The sequence below is a fragment of the Hypanus sabinus genome, chromosome 7 (assembly GCF_030144855.1).
Source record: "Hypanus sabinus isolate sHypSab1 chromosome 7, sHypSab1.hap1, whole genome shotgun sequence".
Lineage (NCBI taxonomy): Eukaryota > Metazoa > Chordata > Chondrichthyes > Myliobatiformes > Dasyatidae > Hypanus > Hypanus sabinus.
In genome coordinates this window covers 176,241,696-176,264,700 of record NC_082712.1, presented here as the reverse complement: position 1 = coordinate 176,264,700, position 23,005 = coordinate 176,241,696, and the positions used below count along the sequence as shown (strand labels likewise).

The window sequence follows — 23,005 nt, the reverse complement described above, 5'->3', positions numbered from 1 at the left end:
AAGCTGGACTAAGACAACATCCCAAGCACCATCAGTCTACAGGCTGTGCTACTCGGGGACTTGGGCTATTTTTTTGTGACTGTATGCTTTTCTGTTATTGTAACTACAGTATACATGCTATGTGCTGTTGGGACTGTGTTTTGCATCTTGACCCCAGAGAAACACTGTTTTGTTTGGTTGTATTCATGTGAGTGGTTAAATGACAATTAAACTTGCACTCCTTCCTTTCTCTTTCCCCTCCTCTCACCTTCTTATTCTGACTTGAAACCTGCTCAAACAAGGAAGTCTGAACAAACTTCTTGGGAAGAGGGGGTGGGGTGGGCAGGGTGGTGAAAAAGATTTAGGAAGGGATTTCCGAACTTAGGGCAGCTGAGTGGTGCAGTGGGTAGGGCCACTGCCTCACAGTGCTGGAGACCCAGGTTCAATGCTGACCTCGGCTGCTGTCTGCACCTTCCCCCCACGAATGTGTAGGTTTCCTGTGTGCTTCACTTTCTCCTCACATCCTAAAGACATGCAGTCAGTAAGTTAATTGTCTGTTGTAAATTGCCCCCAGTGTGTGGGTGAGGGTCAATAGAGTTAATTGTACGCAGTAAATTGCCACCAGTGTGTGGGTGATGGTTAGTGAGTTAACCGTCCACAGTAAATTGCCCCTAATGTATGAGTGAAGGGTAGAATCTGGTGGGGTTGAACTGAATGAATGATGGTCAGTACAGACTTGATGGGCCAAAGAGCCAGTTTCTGTGCTGTATATTGCATGTCCATAACAACAGTGGTAGAGAGAAGAGCATCTCTAAATGCCCAACATGGAAGTGGCTGGACTACAGCAGCAGAAGACCATGACATACACTCAGTGCCACTTTATTAGGCACCAGAGGTATTGCTGAGTGAGTTTTTGCAGGTTTGGGCAGCTCCTCCCTTATCACAGTAATAAGAAGTGTCCGAGATGGAGATGGTACTAAGGCTGGAGAGGATCACAGAGGCAAAGTGGAAATGAACAAGGAAAGATTTAGAAATGTGGATGGGAGTTTGACTATCAAAGGATTTCTGGCCTGAAGTCGTGCAGTTGATTGAAGAGAGATGGTTGTGAGTCATAATGCACTCACTCCAGATACCTGGTGTGTATCCGCCATTGAGGAATCACATCCCAGTGACCTCACTCCGGACAGCCCCTGATGTATACTCAGCGGTCACTTTAGTAGGTACAGGGATGGAACCTGTAGCCCGTCCACCTCAGGGCTGGACATGTTGTGTGTTCAGAGATGCTCTGCTGCACCCCACTGTTGTAACACGTGGCTACTTGAGTTACTGTCGCCTTCCTGTCAGCTTGAACCAGCCTGGCCATTCTCCTCTGACCTCTCTCATTAACGAGGTGTTTTTACCCACAGAACTGCTGCTCGCTGGATGTTTTTTGTTTTACGCACCATTCTCTGTAAACTTCATGGACTGTTGTATGTGACAATCCCAGAAAATCAGCAATTTCTGAGACACACAAACCACCCTGTCTGGCACCAACAATCATTCCACGGTCAAAGTCACTCAGATCCCGTTTCTTCCCCATTCCGATGTTTGGTCTGAACAACAAATGAACCTCTTGACCATGTCTGCGTGCTTTTGCATTGAGTTGCTGCCACACGATTTGCTGATTAGGTACTTGCATTAATGAGTGGGTGTACAGGAGTACCTAATAAAGGTGGTCGCTGACATAGAAAGCAGACAAGGCCTGGTCAGTCAGGATCAGTGTCACAGTTCCGTACCTAAATTTGGAGCGCTGGCGCTCCTGATCCGGTCTTCCGCCATCACCGAAAGCAGCAAGCCACGTGAAGAGAGGAAAAAGTGTGGCAGAGAGGGAGAATTTAAAAAAAGAACAAAAATCGGCAAAACAAGCAGCAAACCCATGCAAAAAAGAAACACTCCACAGCAAACACCAACACAGCACCAAGTGATTAGACTGATTAAGATCACAGTAAAACAGCAGATGCTGGAAATCTGAAACAAAAACTGAAAATGCTTAGTAGGTCAGGTAGCATCTGTGGAGAGAGAAAAACAGAGACAACGCTTTGGGTCGAAACAAAAGCAGTGGATTTGAGGTGTTGCATCTGTTCCCTTTCCATAAGTGATTAGTCAGATTAACACACACACACACACACACAGTACTGGAGTAACTCAGCAGCATCTATGAAGGGGATTAAACAGTCGATATTTCAGGCTGAGACCCTTCATCAGGCCTGGAAAGGTAGGGGGAAGAAGCCAGAATTAGAAGTTGGGGGAAGGAGAAGGGAGGGAGTACAAACTGACAGGTAATAGGTGAGACCAGTTGAAAGGGAAAATGGGTGGGTGGGAGAGGGGGAAGATACTGCAAGGGGATAGGGGGAAAAAGGTAAAAGTTGAAGAAGGAATCTTAGACCATGGGAGAAAAAAGGGAGGAGGAGGGGAACCTAACGGAGGTGATAGGCAGATGAGGAAGAGATGGGATAAGAGAGAAGCCAGAATGGAAAAAGAGAAGAGGGGAGGGGTAGAAATTACAAGATGGAGAAATTGATATTCATGTCATCAGGTTGGGCAGAATATGAGATGAGTGGCCTGAACGTGGCCTCATTGATTCTTGGTTTCAGCTTGGGCCACTTGAGCTGAACTTACGTAAAATTAAAGAAGTATTTACTTAACTTTACTTTTAACTATCAAGCTGGACATTTATTGATCTTGTTTAATATTCTACCTCCTCAAAACTCTTCTAATAAGTTATCTCTGGTGAATCAAGAAAGCCAGAGCTTGCAACACCGCACTGTGATATCTGAGGGAAACGTTGACACAGTAATTTATAATGGAAATTATTGGCCTGACATCAAATCTACCTGACTGGAAGTACTGCTAACAAACAACTTTAGTGCACCTATTCATGGGGGAAGAGAGAGTACAACTGAATTTGATGCCTAAAGCACAAATAAAAACAATTGTGGATGAACATTTCATGCCCAACCCAATATCACTTTAGCCAAATAACTGGAGATCTACAACCTCAAGCAAGGCCAGAGGTCAAATGGTTGAGAGCAAATGTCAAAGAAGATTGTGACTCTTTGACAGACCAAATTTCTGAAGCACTGTAAACACTTTCCTTATAACTGGTATCTATGGGAGTCCAATATAAGAATCATAGTAACAGAGCACAGGGACAGGCCCCTTGGCCAAATTCAACAATGCCTGTCTAAGCTGGTCCTATTTGCTTGTACCTGGTCCATATCCCTCTAAACCAGGGCTTCCCAACCTGTTGTCCACAGACCCCCTGCTTAATGGTAGGGGTGCATGGCATAAAAAAAGTTTGGGAACTCCTGTTCTAAACCCTTCTCATCCACACACCCGTCCAAATGTCTTTTAAATGTTGTGAAATTATCTGCCTCAATCACTTCCTCTAGCAGCTTGATACATGTATATATACTAGACTCTGGGTAAGGAAGATCCCCCTCAGGTCCTTTTTAAACCTCCCCTGTCTCACATCAAATCCAAGCTCTCTAGTTCTTGATTCATTGGGATATGTCAGAAGTTGGAATCCCGGTGACTGAGAGTTTGAGAGTCCAGGGCAAAAGGAATGCAGTCTTGGACCTTGCCTGTCCTGGAGTGAGTGTGAGAGTGAAAGAGAGTGTGATTGAGTGCGAGTGTGGGAGAAGGGCTTATTTTGCTGTTGTCTTGTTTTGTTGCTTATTGTGTTCTGTGTTGTTCTGCTGGACATTGAGGGCATATTATGTTGGTGTTGGAATGCGCTTGTGGGCTGGTCCCAGCTCATCCTTGGGTGTGTTGGCTGTTAACACAAACAACAATTTCACTGTATATTTTGATGTCCATGTGATAAAAACTGAACCTGACTCCAACCCTGGAGAAACGATGGTGTGCATTCACCTGATGTATCTGTCTGTTAACACAACCTGACTCCAACCCTGGAGAAGCAAGTGTGCATTCACCTGATCTGCACCCTATGTGATACTTTACACTTCTTTAAGGTCACCCTTCAGTCTCCTAGTTCCAAGGACTGAAGTACAACTCTCCCTATGACTCAGTCTCCTTGCAGATATTTTCTGCACTCTTTCCAGCTTAATGGACATCTTTCCTATAGCATGGCGACCAAAATTGTACACGATATTCCAAATGTGGCCTCTCCACTAGAACTAGGAGACATAGCATCAAGATTCGGGGGAGTAAATTTAGGATGGAAATGAGGAGGAACTGCTTTTCCCAAAGAGTGGTGAATCTGTGGAATTCTCTGCCCAATGAAGCAGTGGAGGCTACCTCAGTCAATATATTTAAGACAAGGTTGGATAGATTTTTGTACAGGTGGGGAATTAAGCGTTACGGGGAAAAGGCAGGTAGGTGGAGATGAATCCATGTTCAGATCAGCCATGATCTTATTGAATGGCAGGGCAGGCTCAACTGGCCAGATGGCCTACTCCTGCTCCTATTTCTTATGTTCAATGTAATCCTCAAACTGTTACATTCAGTGTTGATGAAGGCCAGCCTGCTAACAGCCTTCTTCACCACCTTGACTTCCTGCACTGAATGGCCTGCTTCTGTGTTGTTGGACCTGTGACCTATCTCCAAAGGTCTAGCACTGACACAATTGTCTGGATAGACTCCTACTGTTCTGCCAGACTCCATGAACCCAACTTTACCAGTTATACTGTACGTACTCAGATTGGCTGCCGTGCTTTCCCACTCTTCAGGACCTCCTGGTGATGCACTTGGGACCGCAGCCAATTCTTGCTTCAGAGGGAAATGCTCAGCCTTGTCCAAGTGACTAGATGGTGAGAGTTTCCCAGGGAGGGTCTGGTACTTGTTGTCATCCAAGTAAAGTTTCCTCTATTGGACAAAGGCAAGAGATGTTTAATAAATATCAGACTCATCATGTAACCATACATAAGATGATTGGCTATTGGTCTCTCAAACCTACTCCATACCTCCATCAGGGTTCGACATTTCCTCTGTTTTCACAACAATGTACCAGAAATTGAGGAGAACTGTGGACACAGTGCAGTCCATCCACAAACCAGCCTCCTTTCCACTGATTCTGTCCACACTTCCCACTGCCTCTAGAAAGCAGCAAACATAATCTTGGGTCCCTTCCATCCCAGTCATTCTCTCTTCTGCCCCCTTCTATTGGGCAGAAGATACAAAAATTTGAGAACACACACCACCAGGCTTATATCCTTCTGTAGTGCCTTCCTCCCTCAGGCCATTAGGCTTCTGAACTCCCTTCAGCGTCGCATTCAAAGTGTCACTGGATAGTTTGTACTGTACCCTACAATATTTCATTTTTGCATTTACTTTGTTTTACGTAATTCATTTGTAGATTTAATTCTTACTTTCCTAAGTTATTGTGTGTTCTGTGTATGTTGGGTATATCCCTGTGCTTTACACACTGGTGTGGAGAAACCTTGACTCATTTGGCCGTGTACATGTATGTACAGTACGTAGTTAAACTTGACTTGATTAATGTCTGTTGACAGCACCTCATTGATGAAGTCTTGATCTCCAAATCTATCTCACAGAGCAGACCCTTTGGCCCATCCTGCGCATGCAAACCAAGATATCTATTTAAGCTCATCCCAGTGATCTGTGTTTGCTCATATCCCTTTAAATTTTGGTGACACATCAGTGTAACAAACTTGTCATAACCCTTGCTCTTAATTTGTCTACCAGCACTGCACTTCCTCTGGAACTGCAACAACATATTCTGCATTCTACTATCATAACATCAGACATAGGAACAGTTTAACACATGGATAAGGAGATGGTGCAGAGATTTTCAGATTTTTTGATTGTTGGGAAGGTGGGATCCTATACACACAGGATGGTTTGGACTTGAACTGGAGCGGTGCGGTAGTGTAGTGGTTAGCACAACACTTTACAGCATCAGTGACCTGGGTTCAATTCCCACCCCTGCCTGTAAGACGTTTGTCCATTCTCCTAGTGACTACATGGGTTTCCTCCAGGTGTACAGGTTGTGGTTTATATAAATTGCCCTGTGGTTAGGCTAGGATTGAATCAGGGCATTGCTGGCCAGCATGGCTCGAGAGGATAGAAGGGCCTGTTCTGTGCTGTATCTGAATGGATAAATGATAACCCTACCAAAAGGTTTGCTGGTGCTGATCGGGAGTGGGGGGGGGGGGTGTAAACTAGAGTTGCAGGAAAGGCGGGTGAGTTTAGGGCATAGATCTGCACGTGGAATTATGACACTGTAGCTATTAGTGAGACTTGGTTGCAGGAGGGGCAGCTCAATGTTCCAGGTTACTGTTGTTTTAGACGTGACAGAGAAGGAGGGGTTACAGGAAGAGGGGTGGGGATATTAGTCAGGGAAAGTGTGAAGGCAGTGCTCAGTCAGGACAGGCCGGAGATCTCATCTACTGAAGCTTCATGGGTAGAATTGAGGAACCAGGAACGGTATGGGATTGTATTTTAGAATGTGTTTTTCTGTAAGGGATCGGTACGTCCTCCCTGTGGAACGTGTGGGTTTCCCCCAGATCTCCCAGTCCAAAGACACACCAGGATGTTAATTGGTCCTGTGATTAAACTACGGTGAAATTGTCAGGGATTGCTGGGGCAACGTGGGTTGAAGGGCCTACTCCGTGCTGTTTCTCTGAATAAGTAAATACAAGTTTAAAAAAAGTTCAAACTGTCCCCGATGACAAACCATAAACTACAGGCTAAAGTGAACTGTTACCTGATACCAGCCTAACAACCATCCCGTAAATCACCGGCAAAACCCCCTACACCCCTGTATATATTTACATTTCTATGTCCTTTGTCACTGCTATCAACTCCCTTAACACCTTGCTTTGCACCAAAGAGAAGAAGAATGTTGTACCAAGCCATAACCACTTAACAAGGGATTTTGGCTACCTTCACCTGGTCTGGGACTACTTTTGAGCCCACAGCACCTAGTGGACCCCTAATTGAGCTCACGAGTGGCCACACACCACCCATGTTTTCAAGGCAGCTAGACATGGGGAAAAAAACGCCATCTTCACCGGTGATGCTCACACCCCTCGAAAGCACAAACACCGTGAGCTGAAGATCCAAGGAGTTTCAGTTAGAAATCGTTAGAAATTCCTAATCTCACAAAATGTGTAAATGGAGTCACACGCACACGCGCAGCACACGTAGAAACGGACAGACACAAGCACACAGACACAGACAATGAGTGACACAGCGACTGGTGGGAGTAAATAAATAAGTTAATACCTCCGGATGTGGGGGTTCCTCGTTCTCCCCGACTGAGAGCTGCTGAGATGGAGGAGAAGAGAAGAGGAAGGTGGATTCAGTGCATGGATTGATGGAGGAGTTAATATCGACAACTTGTTAGTACACATTGCTAGCTCTGCGACACAGAAAGGACACAGTGATATTCGGTTTGGGATGCACTAGAAGGCGTTTCTCTGGACAATACCCCAGGAAGTGGATGGTCTGTTTGTTCTGAACCCAAGTGTTCTGTGGCAAGAGTTCCACCACCAACTTTTCTGTGGGGACAGGTTTCTGACAGAATGTTTCCACGTCAGTCCCTATGCCCCAATTCTAACCTCGGAGTAAGTTCTGACCTAGAAAAGACAATGTACTGAATGAGTTATATAGAATTACACGCAATGAAAAACAGGACCTTTGGCCCATCTTGTTCATGCGATCAAGGTGCTAGCATCTACTTCCTCGCATTTGCCCCTGTGTGCACGTGTCTGTGCATTCAAATGCCTGTGTGTGTATGTGCGTGAACATGCGTGCCTGTGAGAGTGAGTTAGTGTGTTGTGGGGGTGACAGAACGGGTGAATGAGTATGAGAGTGTTTGTGTGAGTGTATGGGAGTGTGTGGGTATGAAAGTGAGAAGGAGTACATGAGAGATTTTTTGAGTGTGAGAGAACGTGTGAGTATTTGCATGAGTGCATCGTAGTGTGAGGATCGAGTGTGTGAGTATTTGTATGAGTACATCGAGTGTGTGAGAGAGAGTGTGTATCTGACAGACTGTGTGTTTCTCTCTCGTCTTTAACCAGTCTCTGAGTCCTTATTATTGCCTGTAACCATGGAAAAATAAGCAGTATCACAGAGTGATGCAACTTGGAAAGCAGGCCCTTCAGCCCAATTCATCCTTGCCAGCCAGGGTATTCACCGAAACCAGTCCATTTGCCTGTGTTTGGCACAACCTTTTCTAAGAGATTGGGAGGTTAGACTCCATTAGTTACTTGGAATATGTGTTTCTACATGTTAACTGTTATTAATGTATTCCTGATCTCTATGTATTAGTATTAATATTGTTTATTGGAAACTTAATAAAAAGATTGAAAAAGAAAAGAGTTGGTGGTAAGGAAGACAAATGTAGTGTTAGCATTCAAGGTTGATAGGTTCTTGATTAGTAAGGGTGTTAAATGCTATGGGGAGGTGGGAGAATGGAGTTAAGGGGGATGTTAAATCAGCCATGATAGGATGCCGGAGCAGACACAATGTGCCAAATGGGCTAATACGGCACCTACGTGTTACGGTCTTATACATATCCACAAGACAGTGTACATCCTGCAAAGATCTCCCTGAAAAAAAAGCCAGTAAGTAAGAAGTGGGTGGTATTGAGAGTCAGGCTGACGATTTCCCCTCTTCCCCCACTACAGTGGACAATCGCATTGCTGACCTTTGGGCCGCGTGTGCTGTTCAGCTCCTCCAGGCTAGCAGACGTCCACTTTGGCTCGGCCCTGTGGGGTTTGAGAGAAAGAACAGTAACACACAGTGCATCTGCGAGTCTCTGGATCGAAAGTCCTGAGTGTTTAGACATCGAGGCTCAAATGTAAATGTCCCATGAGTCTTGGATTCGGTACAGAGTTCGGGGGTAGAAGCCTGAATGACTAAGCTCTTGGGCTGGCATGTATGGAGGTCGAGGCCTAATGCCTGCACATCTGAGAGGCAGGGGTTCAAGGGGGGAGAGTAGGAGGGGTTTGGGGGGAGAGCGGGAGGGATTTGAGAGGGATGACAGAGGGTGTGTGGCATGAGCCCCTTTGGAACATCCCTTGGTGAAGTGTGGGCGTCTTTGTGCTTTGCCTCATTGGCAGTGTGGGAGTTGCAGAAGGGGAACGTGTCACCGAGCTGTCAGTGAATCTCACCCTGAGAGGGGAATGTGGACAGGGACTCCTCACTACCCACTCTCCCCAGTGGTATCCAAAAGCTCTGAGTAGAACAGGCAAGATGCCTCACTGAACGAAAGCTGCCCATGGCTGTGGTGGTCACTACAAAGTTCAATGGTCCAAGGATCCACCCTGGTACCCACCAGTGACTTTCAGCTATGATTCCATCGTCCGCAGAGAAGCTCCGGTCATGAGAAATCTCCATACTTCTGTAATATGGACAAGCGGCAATCAGTGCTGATGGCAAAGTCAAATTTACTGCCATTTCGACAAGTACATGTGAGTGGTTGAGGGTGAGGTGGGGGTGGAAAGGAGGAATGGTTATTGAAAGGCCTGGATAGAGTGGATGTAGAGAGGATGTTTCCAATAGTGTAAGAGTCTATGACTGAAGGAGATAGGCCTCAGAATAGAGGAAAGTCCATTTCAAATAGCGATGGGGAGGAATTTCTTCGGGGGTGAATCTGTGAAATCGATTGCCACAGATGGCTGTGGAGGCCAAGTCATTGGGTATAATATAAAGCAGAGCAGAGTTTGTTAGGTTCTTGATTAGTCAGGATGTCAAAAATTACAGTGAGAAGGCAGGAGAATGGAGTACAGAGGGATAATAAGGCCATAAGATCATAAGACATAGGGGCAGAATTAGGCCATTTGGCCCATTGGGTTTGCTCCACCATTCAATCATGGCTGATCACTTTTCCCCTCCTCAGCTCCACTCCCTGGCCTTCTCCTCATAACTTTTAATGCCATGTCCCGTCAAGAACATATCAATCTCTGCCTTAAATACACCCAACAACCTGGCCTCCACAGCAGCCTGTGGTACCAAATCCCACAAATTCACCACCCTCTGGCTAAAGAAATGTCTCTGCATCTCTGTTACTAAATGGACGCTCTCTATCCTGAGGCTGTGCCCTGTTGTCCTGGACTCACCCACCAAGTGAAACATCCTTTTCACATCTACCGTGATTAGGCCTTTCAACATTTGAAAGGTTTCAATGAGACACCCCTCATCCTTCTAAATTCCAGCGAGTACAAACCCAGAACCATCAAATGTTCCTCAAATGATAACCCTTTCATTCCTGGAATCATCTTCTTCTGAACCCTCTCCAATGCCGGCACATCTTTCCTTACATGAGGAGCCAAAAACTGTTCATAATAGTCGAGGTGAGACCTACCAGTATCTTATAAAGCCTCAGCATCACATCCCTGCTCTTGTATTCTCGAACTTTTGAAATGAATGCTAAGACTGCATTTGCCTCCCTCACCACCAGCTCTACCTGCAAGTTAACTTTAAGGTTGTTCTGAACAAGGACTCCCAAGTCCCCTTTCATCTCAGAATTTTGGATTTTTGCCTGATTTGGAAATAGTCTGCACATTTATTTCTTCTATCAAAGTGCATGACCATGCATTTTCCAACATTGTATTTCATTTACCACTTTCTTGCCCATTCTCCTGACCTGTCTAAGTCCATCTGCAGCCTACCTGTTTCCTCAACACTAGCTTCCTCTCCACCAATCCTTTGTATCATCCGAAAACTTGGCAACAAAGCCATTTATTCCATCATCTAACTGCTGCATAAAAAGAAGTGGTTCCAACATCAACCCCTGTGGAACACCACTACTTATTGGCAGCCAAGCAGAAAAGGATTCTTTTATTCCCACCAGTTGGCTGCCTCCTACCAATGCTCTAACCATGCCAGTAAATGTCATGTAATACCATGGGCTCTTACCTTGGGAAGCAGCCTCACATGTGGCACCTTGTCAAAGGCCTTCTGGAAGTCCAAACATACAATATCCACTGCATCCCCTTTATCTATCCTACTTGTAATCTCCTCAAGAGATTCCAACAAGTGTCAGGCAAGGTTTTCCCTTAAGGAAACCATGCTGACTTTTCCCTATCTTGTCCTGTGTTACCAAGTACTCCATAACCTTATCCTTAACAATTGACTCCTGCATCTTCCCAACCACTGAGGTCTATGATTTCCTTTCTGCTGCCTTCCTCTTTTCTTGAAGAGTAGAGTGACATTTGCAATTCTGCATTCTTCAGGAACTTTGCCAGAGCCCAATGATTTTTGAAAGGTCATTACTAATGCCTCCACAATCTCTACCACTGCCCCTTTCAGAACCCTAGAATGCAGTTCGTCTGATTCCGATGACTCATATCCCTTATGTCCTTCAGCTTTTTTAACACATTCTCCCTAGAAATACTAACTGCACTCACTTCTCTTCCCTCACACCCTTCAACATCTGGCACACTGCAGGTGTCTTCCAGAGTGAAGGCTGATGCAAAATACTTACTTTGTTCATTTGCCATCTTCTTGTCCCCTGTTATTATTTCTCCAGCCTATTTTCTAGCAGTCCTATATCCACGCTCAACTCTTTTATTTTTTACATACTTGAAAAAGCTTTTACTGTCCACTTTGATATTGTTTGTTAGTTTGCTTTAATATTTCATGTTTTCCCCCCAAAGACTCTTTTAGTTGCTCTCTGTAGGTGTTTAAAAGCTTCCCAATCCTCTATCTTCCCACTAATTCTTGCTTTGTTGTATGCCCTCTCTTTTGCTTTTACCTTTGCTTTGACTTCCCTTGTTAGCTTTGGTTGTATAATTTTGCCATTTGAATATTTCTTTGTTTTTGGAATACATCTATCCTGCACCTTCATTTTTCCCAGAAACTCACACCATTGCTGCTCTGCTGTCATCCCTGCCAGCATCTCCTTCCAATTTACTTTGGCCAACTCCTCTCTTACACCACTGTAATTTCCTTTACTCCACTGAACTACCACTACATCAGACTACTGTCTCCCTATAAATTTCAAGTTGAGTTCGATCATGTTGTGATCACTGCCTCCTAAGGATCCCTTTACCTTCAGCTCCCTAATCACCTCCAGTTCATTACATAACACCCAATCCAGTATAGCTGATCCCCTAGTAGGCTCACCGACAAAGTGCTCTAAAAAAAATCTCGTAGGCATTCAACAAGCTCACTCTCTTGAGATCCATTTCCAACCGGATTTTCCCAATCGACCTGCATGTTGTCCCATGGCTATCATAACATTACCCTTTGAATACGCCTTTTCTATTTCTTGTTGTAATCTGTGGTTCGCATCCCAGCTACTGTTGGAGGGGCTGTATAGAACTGCCATCAGGGTCCTTTTACCCTCTCAGTTTCTTATCTCAACCCACAAGGAATCAACATCTTCCGATCCTGTGTCACAACTTTCTACTGATTTGATGCTATTCTTTACCAGCAGAGCCAAGCCACCTCCTCTGCCTATCTTCGCTGATACAACATGTAACCTTAGATATTCAGCTCCCAACTACAAAAATCCTTCAGCCACAACATCACACCTGACAGTCTGTAGAAGTGCAACAAGATCATCCACCTTATTTCTTATACTCCTTGCATTGAGATATAACACGTTGAGTACTGTATTTGATTCTGCATCCCTAATGCACTGATACTCACCCTGCTGGCTGCAATCTTGTCCTCTCACTTGCCTGCCCTTCCCGACAGTCTGACTGCACAGTATCAGCCATGATGGAATGGTGGAGCAGACTTGATGGGATGAATGGCCTAATTCTGCCCTTGAGGGTTATGATCTCACACGTGGGCATAGGAGCAATGAGAACCTTACTTGCAGCAAGCACATAGTATCAGATACACACCATTCAGAAGAGAAAAACGTTAATTAAATTTTATAAATTTTTTGAAGAAATGCAGTTAAGACAAAACTACAACCATTTTTTGCCAAGTGATCAAAGGCTGCTCAATGTAGGGATTAGGTTAGAGGGCAGAGCTGTGACAACTGAAGGGGGAGTTAGACTGGAGGCATCTTGAAGTTCAAAGCTCACAACAACAAGGCTTCCTAATCACAGGAACATGTCTCACTTCTTCCTCATTCCTCACTCAACCTTCTTATTCCTCCTCAACCTCTCCCCTCACCACCTCCTTCCAAGACTTTCCCTTGTTCCCACCCACTCCCAACTCCTTCCTCCACCTCTCTTCCTTGTTCCTCGCCCCTCTTGTTCCACTCTCTCTCTACACCACTTTCCCCAATTTTCCCTCACAGACTCCCCCTCAATCCTACCCTCCACTCTCCCTTCACTCCCTCCCTCCTCTCACCCCAACCCTCCATTTCCCCCAGCCCTTTAAACCCCATTCCTGTCCTCTCTCCTTTCCCACTCTTCCTTCCCTCCCTGGCTGAGTTTCCTCACCTCGTGTTGATCTCCACAGGAGTCAGACGTAGACCCACCGGGATTGAGTACACACTGGGTGACAGCTGCTGTGAAACAGAAAGATTTATAAGTGACAGGAATACCTCCCTTTGAATTAGACAATCATGGAAAACCCTGAACATCCTCTGCACAGCACCATCCAGAGACAGAGAAGCAGCTTCAGCAGCAGGTTGCTGTCAATGCAATGCTCCTCAGACAGGATGAAGAGATCATTACTCCCCAACGCCATTCGGCTCTACAATTCAACCACCAGGGGCAAGACACGTTAAAGTGCCGGGGTTAGGACTGAGCTTAAGTTACCACTCAATGCACTTTAGTAAACTATTTAAGAATTTTTTAAAAGCTATTTATTAATGCTTTTTTGGAGGGTGATTTTAGATGCATATCATATTTATACTGAGTTAAATACTGTATGTAATTAGTTTTGTTACAATAAGTGTATGGGACACTGGAAAAATGTTGAATTTCCCCTTGGGGATGAATAAAGTATCTATCTATCTATCTATCTATATGCCAGGCCAGTATAGTGTGATGCTTTACAGTGCTGGCTGTAAGATCTGGGTTCAGTTCCTGCCACTGTCTGTGAGGAGTTTCCTCGCACATTCTAAAGACATACAGGTTCAGGTTAGCAAGTTGTGGACACGGTCTGTTGGCTCCGGAAGTGTAGCAACGCTTACAGGCTGCTTCCAGCACATCCTCAGACTGTGTTGGTCATTGACGCAGACGACGGATTCCACTGTCTGTTTCGATGTACACATGACAAACAAAATCAATGATTGAATCCTTTAAAGATCATCTTTAATCAGAAAAGAAAGATAAATTCCTCACTGTGCTAGAGCTTCTAGCATCTTTTAGCAGCTTCTATGATGACAGAACATCTGAAAGTGCTTCACGGCAAATCAATTGTGTTTGTTAATCTCAAAAGTAAAGTTTCAAAGTAAAATTTATTATCAGAGTACATACATGTCACCACATACAACCCTGAGATTCATTTTCTCACGGGCATACTTGACAAATCTATAGAACAGTAACTCTAAGCAGGATCAATGAATGAAAAACTGTGCAAATGCAGATATAAATCTCTGGAAGTGTCATGGGAAAAAGAGACAGACTACAAGATCTCAATAGGATGATCCCAGCATCAATCTGTCTCTGTGTCAGGTGACCGGGCTGAACTCCATTCTGGCCCAGAGCCTCTTTGTTTCCATCTGCCTGAATCTCATTTACCTTCCGAACCCTTTCTCCCCTCAAAGTTTGTACGTTCTCCCTGAGACCACGTGGGTTTCCTCTGGTTTCCTCCCACAGTCCAAAGACATATTGGTTAGTAGGTTCAATGGTCATTCTGATTAGGCGAGGATTAAATCGGAGGCTGCTGGGCAGTGCAGCTTGAAAGGCCGGAATGGCTTTTTCCGTGCTGTATCTCAATTTAAAATAAAGCCCATCAAGTCTGTGCCACCTACTTACACCAATCCTATCGTTTTGTTCCAAAATCACTTCTCCCACCACTTTCTGCTCTACTCAGCTTGGGTCATGTTCACAATTAAGGTGAGGTAAGATACAATGAAAACTAGCATTACGCATCGCTGTAGAGAATGCACAGAACATAAATTAAAATTCAGAATATGAATTCACCAAATTGCGATCAGGGAGATCCTACAAGTCCATCACCACCAGGACTACACGTCTTCTCTAAAGCCGATCCTGTGGCTATCCAGGATCACTCACTCCGGTGTAATACCTTACACAACATTCGTTAAATGGTCTTTACTGTTCTATTGACAATTATTGAGTCAGTTCATATGTTCACATTTATTTCTGTTTGATTTTTGACGTTTGAGCATGTGACCGTTCTGTTAAATGTCGATTGCTCTTGGCTGTTCGCACTATTGTCTTGTAAACTGTTGTGTTGTCTTCATGGTGTTGGCCTGTGTTTTATGCTTGGCATCAAACCACTATCAATTCTACCATGTTTCACACAGTGGCAATAACATGAGTCTGATTCTGAGAGAATGCAGGTCAGTTCAGTTTTAGGAAATTAGCTGATTCTGTGGGACTTCAGGCTTCTGCCCGAATGCCTTCGTGTGGAAAATCAAACAAAAGGTAGTTGATTCGGCCAGTACATCATGGGTAAAGCCCTCCCAACCACCCAGCATATCTACATGAAACATTGTTGTAGAAAAGCAGCATTCATCATCAAAGATCCTCACCACCCAGGCCAAGCCCTTTTCTCACTGTTGCCATCAGGTCAAAGGTACAAGTACCTCAGGACTCACACCACCAGGTTCAAGACCAGTTACTACCCCACAACCATCAGGCTCCTGAACAAAAGGGGAGAACTACACTCATTCTGTTTCCCACAACTGATGGTCTCACTGTAAGGACTCTTTATCTTGTAACTTCATGCTCTTTCATTTCATGTTATTTCGTACTTGTCATTTATTACTATTTATTTATATTTGCATTTGCACAGTTTGTTGTTCATTGATCCTGTTTAGTTACTGTTCTATAGATTTGCTAAGTATGCCCACAGGAAAATGAATCTCAGAGTTGTAAGTGGTGACATGTATGTACCCTGATAATAAATTTTACTTTGAACATCTTTTTCTGTACTTCATGCCTGCCTGAAACTACAAACAATGCTCAATACTTTAATTCACAGAGGCCAAATAACCAAGCAATCTGTGTGCCTTTGGGATGTGGGAGGAAATCAGAGCAAATGGGGAAAACCCACATGATCATGGGGAGAATTGGTATGGGCTTATTATTGTCACATTTACCAAGATACAGTGAAAAGGTGGTCTTGCATACTGTTCATACAGATCAGATCTTTACACTGTGCATTGAGTTTGAACAAGGTAAAACAATAGCAATGCAGAATGAAGTGTTACGGTTACTAAAAGAGTCAATGGTAAATGATAAAGTGCAAGACCATATTGAGTTACAGTAGATTGCGATGTCAAGCGTCTACCTATTGTACAAGAGAACTGTTCAATAGTCTGATATGAATGGGATAGAGAGTATGCACAACCGTCACAGAGAAACAAGTGTCCTGCCCTCTAAACCATGCAGACTCACACAAAATAAATAAAAAAATCATTGGAAAGATTAAAACTTTAAATGGATTACCTCTGGCTTCATTTCTTCAGAGTGTCCGAGTCTGGTGGGAGTCGCTACCTTTGAGCAGACACTTTCTTCTTCTTCACTGCTCCCCAGGAGGATCTGCTCTGACGAACCTTCAACAGAACATTGGTAGCTAATGCACTTGACGCAGGTTAGGGGGCCGCACCATTGAACACCTTTGCTCTGAACACAGCAAATGGCAAGATTTCCTGCCAGCCACCCACTGCTTTGATTTCCCATTCCTATTCTAACATGTCAGTCCATGGTCCCCTCTACTGACACAATGAAGCCACTCTCAGGCTGGAGGAAAAATTTGTCGTCCTTCTGCTCCCATCTATCTGCACCCGGCCCAGAGCCCTCCTTACCCCTCCCATCCATATAAACATAGAAAACCTACAGCACAATACAGGCCCTTCAGCCCACAAAGTTGTGCTGAACATGTCCCTACCTTAGAAATTACCAGGCTTACCCATAGCCCTTTATATTTCTAAGTTCTATGTACCTATCCAAAAGTTTAAAAGACCCTATCATATCCACCTCCACCACATTGCGGGCAGCCATGCACTCACCACTCTCTGAGTAAAAACTTACCCTGACATCTCCTCTGTACCTACTCCCCAGCACCTTAAACATGTGTCCTCTTGTGACAACCATTTCAGCCCTGGAAAAAAGCCTCTCATCATCTTATACATCTTTATCAGGTCACCTCTCATCCTCCGTCGCTCCAAGGAGAAAAGGCCGAGTTCACTCAACCTGTTTTCATAAGGTATGCTCCCCAATCCCGGCAACATTCTTGTAAATCTCCTCTGCACCCTTTCTATGTCTTCCATATCCTTCCTGTAGTGAGGCGACCAGAACTGAGCACAGTACTCCAAGTGGGGTCTGACCAGGGTCCTATATAACTGTAACATTACCTCTCGGCTCTTAAAACTCAATGCCACGATTGACGAAGGCCAATACACCGTACACCTTCTTAATCACGGAGTCAACCTGTGCAGCAGCTTTGAGCGTCCTATGGACTTGGACCCCAAGATCCTCCACACTGCCAAGAGTCTTACCATTAATACTATATTCTGCCATCACATTTGACCTACCAAAATAAACCACTTCACACTTATCTGGGTTGAACTCCATCTGCCACTTCTTAGCCCAGTTTTGCATCCTATCAATGTCCCGCTGTAACCTCTGACAGCCCTCCACACTATCCACAACACCTCCAACCTTTGTGTCATCAGCAAACTTACTAACCCATCCCTCCACTTCCTCATCCAGGTCATTTATAAAAATTACTAAGAGTAGTTGTCCCAGAACAGATCCCTGAGGCACCCCACTGGTCACCGACCTCCATGCAGAATATGACTCGTCTACAACCATTCTTTGCCTTCTGTGGGCAAGCCAGTTCTGGATCCACAAAGCAATGTCCCCTTGGATCCCATGCCTCCTTACTTTTTCAATAAGCCTTACATGGGGTACCTTATCAAATGCCTTGCTGAAATCCATATACACTACATCTACTGCTCTTCCTTCATCAATGTGTTTAGTTGCATCCTCAAAAAATTCAATCAGGCTTGTAAGGCATGACCTGCCTTTCACAGAGCCATGCTGACTATTCCTAATCATATTATACCTCTCCAAATGTTCATAAATCCTGCCTCTCTGGATCTTCTCCATCAACTTACCAACCAATGAAGTAAGACGCACTGGTCTATAATTTCCTGGGCTATCTCTACTCCCTTTCTTGAATAAAGGAACAACATCTGCAACCCTCCAATCCTCTGGAACCTCTCCCATCCCCATTGATGATTCAAAGATCATTACCAGAGGCTCAGCAATCTCTGCTATTTCCTCTGGTTCCATACACACTTTCCCACTGTTACACTTGATAGGTCCTATTCTTTCACGTCTTATCCTCTTGCTCTTCACATACTTGTAGAATGCCTTGGGGTTTTCCTTAATCCTGCCCGTCAAGGCCTTCTCATGGCCCCTTCTGGCTCTCCTAATTTCCTTTTTAAACTCCTTCCTGTTAGCCTTATAATCTTCCCGATCTCTAACATTACCTAGCTTTCTGAACCTTTTGTAAGCTTTTCTTTTCTTCTTGACTAGATTTATTACAGCCTTTGTACACCATGGTTCCATTACCCTACCATGACTTCCCTGTCTCATTGGAACTCTACACAAATATCCCCTGAACATTTGCCACATTTCTTCTGTACTCTTCCCTGAGAACATCTGTTCCCAATTTAACCCTCCAATTTCCTGCCTGATAGCCTCATAATTCCCCTTACTCCAATTAAACACTTTTCTAACTTATCTGTTCCTATCCCTCTCCAATGCTATTGTAAAGGAGATAGAATTATGAGCACTATCTCCAAAATGCTCTCCCACTGAGAGATCTGACACCTGATTCCCAATACCAAATCAAGTACAGTCTCTCCTCTTGTAGGCTTATCTATATATTGTGTCAAGAAACCTTCCTGAACACACCTAACAAATTCCACCCCATCTGAACCCCTTGCTCTAGGGAGATGCTATTGGAGTATAAAAGTTGCATTGTTTGCTGTGTAATAGACGAGGTGCAAAGAGAAAGTTCTGTGGATACCGCTCTGAATAGAGGTCTGTATGGGCAGAACAGAATAGGAAACAAGGACAGTCCAATATATAGTTTAAAGCGCTGGTAGATAGACGATAGACTAGGTATAGAATTAGAGTAAATAATATTATCCAGTAAATGAACTGTGAATCTCTGAAAAACCTTAAAAAGAGAGAACAACATGACAGGTAAAGGAACAGCAGTAGAGATTCTGAGCAAAAAAATCCCGGTAAATAAATATGAGATCACAAAAACTTCAGAAAAATGGGAAAAGAGAACCAAAAACCTGGCCAAGAGAAGGAACATTTGATGTAAGATTGTGCGAAGAAATGGAGGCACTAATTAAAAATTACAAATCAAAAGATAAATCTAAGAAAAGAGGACAAAAAAGAGAATGAGAAATGGAAGTGCTAAAACTCTTCAGAACGGAGGGAGAAAGGCTGAGGAGGACGGGTAGAATATTGATTACAAGCGAGGAAGACACTAAGGTGCTGGAGAAACAGCCTGTTAGAGAGAGAGAGGAGGGTACAGTGAGAAGCTGGCTTCGGCTCCGTACCCGGATGCGAAAGAAACAGAAAGGCCCCCTCCCTATAATGAGGAAGGAACCCCTAAGCAGTGCCCCCTGCAGACGGGAACAGTAAACATGCAGGGAGAAGTACAAGTTTGGGATAATGAGGAGGAAAAAAGACAATACGAGAAGGAAAAAGCGGCGATATGGAAGGAGATACAGGCAGAAAGGATAAAGGTGGAACAGGCAAAGAGAGAAATGGAAGAAGAGATTGAACGGATGAAATACTTGAGAGAGGAAAAGGATTATGAGGAGTATCGGTTATACCATAGAAATGAACAGACTAGAAAAGAAAGTGGCTCATCAGGGCAGGAAGAGATGAGGCATTCAAGAGGAAGTGGAAAAAAGATAGGAGATGAGAGTCTTGGAGAAACACAAGAGAGAAGGGAATCAAACACGAGTAAGGATCATGAGGAGTCCCTGCCACAGATGTACAGACACGGACAGGAAGAAAGAGAAGGTGACTCATTGGAGGAGCAAGAGTTAAGTGGAGAGAGAGAGTGGATGCGCGAATTTGTGGGGAAGAGGTAGGAGGCAGAAGCCTAGAAGAGCAGAAGGAGGCGGTAGGGAAGCGACTTGCGGAAGTAGAGAGAGAGAGCCAGATAAGTTACTGAGAGGGGATTGCCAGAGGAGATGCGAAAAATACTCCAGGGGCCAACCAAGTATTGAATCAGGACAGAAAGGAAGGACTCCACAGAGAGACCGAGGGAAGAAGAGGACCCCGGAGAAATTTGTGTGGGAGGCAGTAAAGACATACCCTGAGACAGATGGGGAGTCAGGTGAGGAGGAGAGCCAGGACAGGTGGGAAGAAGGAGGAAGAATGATGCCGTTGTTAGTTAAAGGATCAGGACAAGTGCAGTACATCCCTCGGAGATCCCAGGACCTAGAAGGGCTGAAAAACACTCTGCCCAATCTACATGAAGGAGCAGGGAAATGGATTAGAGCCTTTGAAGAAGAAACGGCGGGATGATTATTGGCTATGGGAGATTTGAAGGCAGTATTGATAAGGTTGATGGGAACCTCCAAATTTAACGAACTAATGGAAATGGCTGGCATAGTAAACGCGAACAACCTGAGAACTGATGGAGGCGGGTTTGACAGAGTGAGGCAGAGGGTATGGCAGGCCCTCAGGAAGCTTTATCCACCCAAAGTGGACCCCAAAGCCTTAAAAGGGGTATTCACTGGGAGACACTGAAAACCCAGCAGCCTACGTAGAAAACCAGTTAAAAAGGTGGAGACGAGACTGAGCAAGAGGTGGAGAATAGCTTATTTATCACCACACTGTTCCGACATAGCATTTTGGATGCAATGCCTCCGCAAGTAAAATCCAAACTGGAGGAAGTGGTTGGGCTGACGTCAATGACCCCACAAGAATTTAGAGACCATGTAGTCCATGCGGTTGAGAAATACCGGAAAGACAAACGAAGGTTGGCTGAGCAGCAGGAAGAGGTGCAAAGAAAGTTAATACAAATGCAGCTCGAAGAACTCAAAAAGAAGGAAAAAGAGAAAAGCAAAAAGATGCTGCCAGCAACCAGTCCAAGTACAGCCATCGAACTGGATGAAGCACCGCTATATGGAGGAACCGATCATACTGTAAGACAAGGGCTGGAAAACCCTATGCCAACAATCAACGTCGTTGGAGGAGCATTCCCACAAATGCCCTATCAGGAACAGACTAAATTCAAACAGCCCAGACAGGACTGGAAGTCCCTAGGAGGGGAAAAGAGGAGCTATGGGCAGAGGGGACCAGTGAGGAAACAGGGGGAAAGAGAGGTAGAGAGATTGTGCTGGGGATGTAGTCTGCCAGGTCGCATGAGAAGAGATTGTCTGTTTACACCATGGCCTGTCACACACCAGCAGGAACCGATAAGAAGGGAACTAAAGTTTAGCCAAGGACCAGTCCCCACAGGCCCAAGCGGACCTGTGAACCCCTATGCGAGGTATTAGGGGTGCCCCGAGAACTCGAGTGGGAAGCGACATTACCCAATGATAACAAGGGAGGCAGACGAGGAACCCATTGTTCAGGTTATGTTAGAAGGGAAACTGACACCAATGATGATAGATCCTGGAGCCACGTACACTTGTGTACAGCCACAGTACGCCCTTCACCTTCCCATGTCAGGAAAGTTTATTAAGACGGTAGGGTTCTCGGGGAAAACACAGTTGACACAGTGCACGGCACCAGTGCAGTTGAGAATGGGAAATAAAGGAATTGTTTTGCTGGTGCTAGTATTTAAAGGAACTCTGATTAATTTGTTAGGCAGAGATGCCTTATTGAAACTGGAATTAAAATTAGAATGCACCAGGAATGAGCTGAGTATGGAAAGAGCAGGGGCTCAATTGATAGTGCAAGAAGACAAGAAGGCTAATGTCTTTTGGATAGGAGACATCGCAGATCAGATTCAGGAAACCTGGGAAAAATGGAAAAAGGGCGTGCAGGCTATATTACCCAGGGCTGTAATGCCCAAATCTGAGCTACATTGTACAGTGATTTTTGACGAGACTCAGAACAGGGAGTTAGAGGAGAGATGGCACCTGGAGGCATGTACCCAACAGCGCCTGGAAAGGGAGGCTGTGATAATTGGAAAGCAAGGGCAGCTTTACAAGTTAAGTGGAACACCTTTTTAGAAAAATGGTACAGGATACCGGAAGCTGCGCCCCAAGTAACGTTGTTGGTAAACAAGGGATATCAGTCTAAAGACTTAGGACCCTTAGTTAAGAGTGTTGAAACCGTAACAGTGTGGAGGAAAATCACGCCAGAGGTGTGGATATCAGAAGACAACAATTGTATTAAAATAATGGTAAGTGTAGATATGGTAGGGACAGTGAGAGAGGTCGAAATAACTCCCCAACCACACATGCCCTTGCTGGGAAAGGAAAGAGGCCAGCAGAAAGATAAAAGGTAAGATGAGTTGCCATCTATTCTGTGGTCACAGCATGACACGGATGTAGGGAAAATAAAAACAGCTAGTCCAGTGGAAATAAGGCTGGAAAAAGGAGCAATTCCACCCAGGAGACCACAAAACCCTCTAAGACCAGAAGCAGAAGAGGGAATAGCATCGACAGTGCAGGGGTTGCTTGAAATAGGAGTGCTTAAAAGAACAAACAATCCATGCAATACCCCGTTGCTGCCAGTCGTAAAAGCAGATAAATCTAAGTGGAGATTGGTGCATGATTTGCGAGCGGTAAATGATGTGGTAGAGGACTGGCCAGTGGTAGTCCCCAACCCACACACGCTTTTGCCTAATGTTCCACCAGAAGCAAGTTACTTTTCAGTGATTGATTTGTGTTCGGCTTTCTTCAGCATTCCTCTAGCCGACCAGTGTCAGTATCTGTCTGCATTTACTTACAGAG

The 23,005-nt window shown here is 44.7% G+C and overlaps 1 protein-coding gene across 15 annotated transcripts in view; it reads right to left on the bottom strand.

The window, feature by feature from the left end:
- The window catches only part of LOC132397417 (liprin-beta-2-like), a 215,843-nt gene that overhangs the window by 30,923 nt on the left and 161,915 nt on the right, over positions 1-23,005 (bottom strand). For 11 of the 15 annotated variants that reach the window (XM_059976158.1, XM_059976165.1, XM_059976166.1 and 8 more), the window contains 6 exons: positions 16,500-16,606; positions 13,353-13,420; positions 9,284-9,349; positions 8,654-8,714; positions 7,228-7,269; positions 4,677-4,845 (listed from right to left, as the gene is read on the bottom strand). In XM_059976158.1, coding sequence (XP_059832141.1) covers positions 4,677-4,845; positions 7,228-7,269; positions 8,654-8,714; positions 9,284-9,349; positions 13,353-13,420; positions 16,500-16,606 — 513 coding nt within the window. The remainder of the gene's footprint in view (positions 1-4,676; positions 4,846-7,227; positions 7,270-8,653; positions 8,715-9,283; positions 9,350-13,352; positions 13,421-16,499; positions 16,607-23,005) is intronic. The other 4 variants (XM_059976161.1, XM_059976164.1, XM_059976160.1 and 1 more) reach the window with 3 other exon arrangements.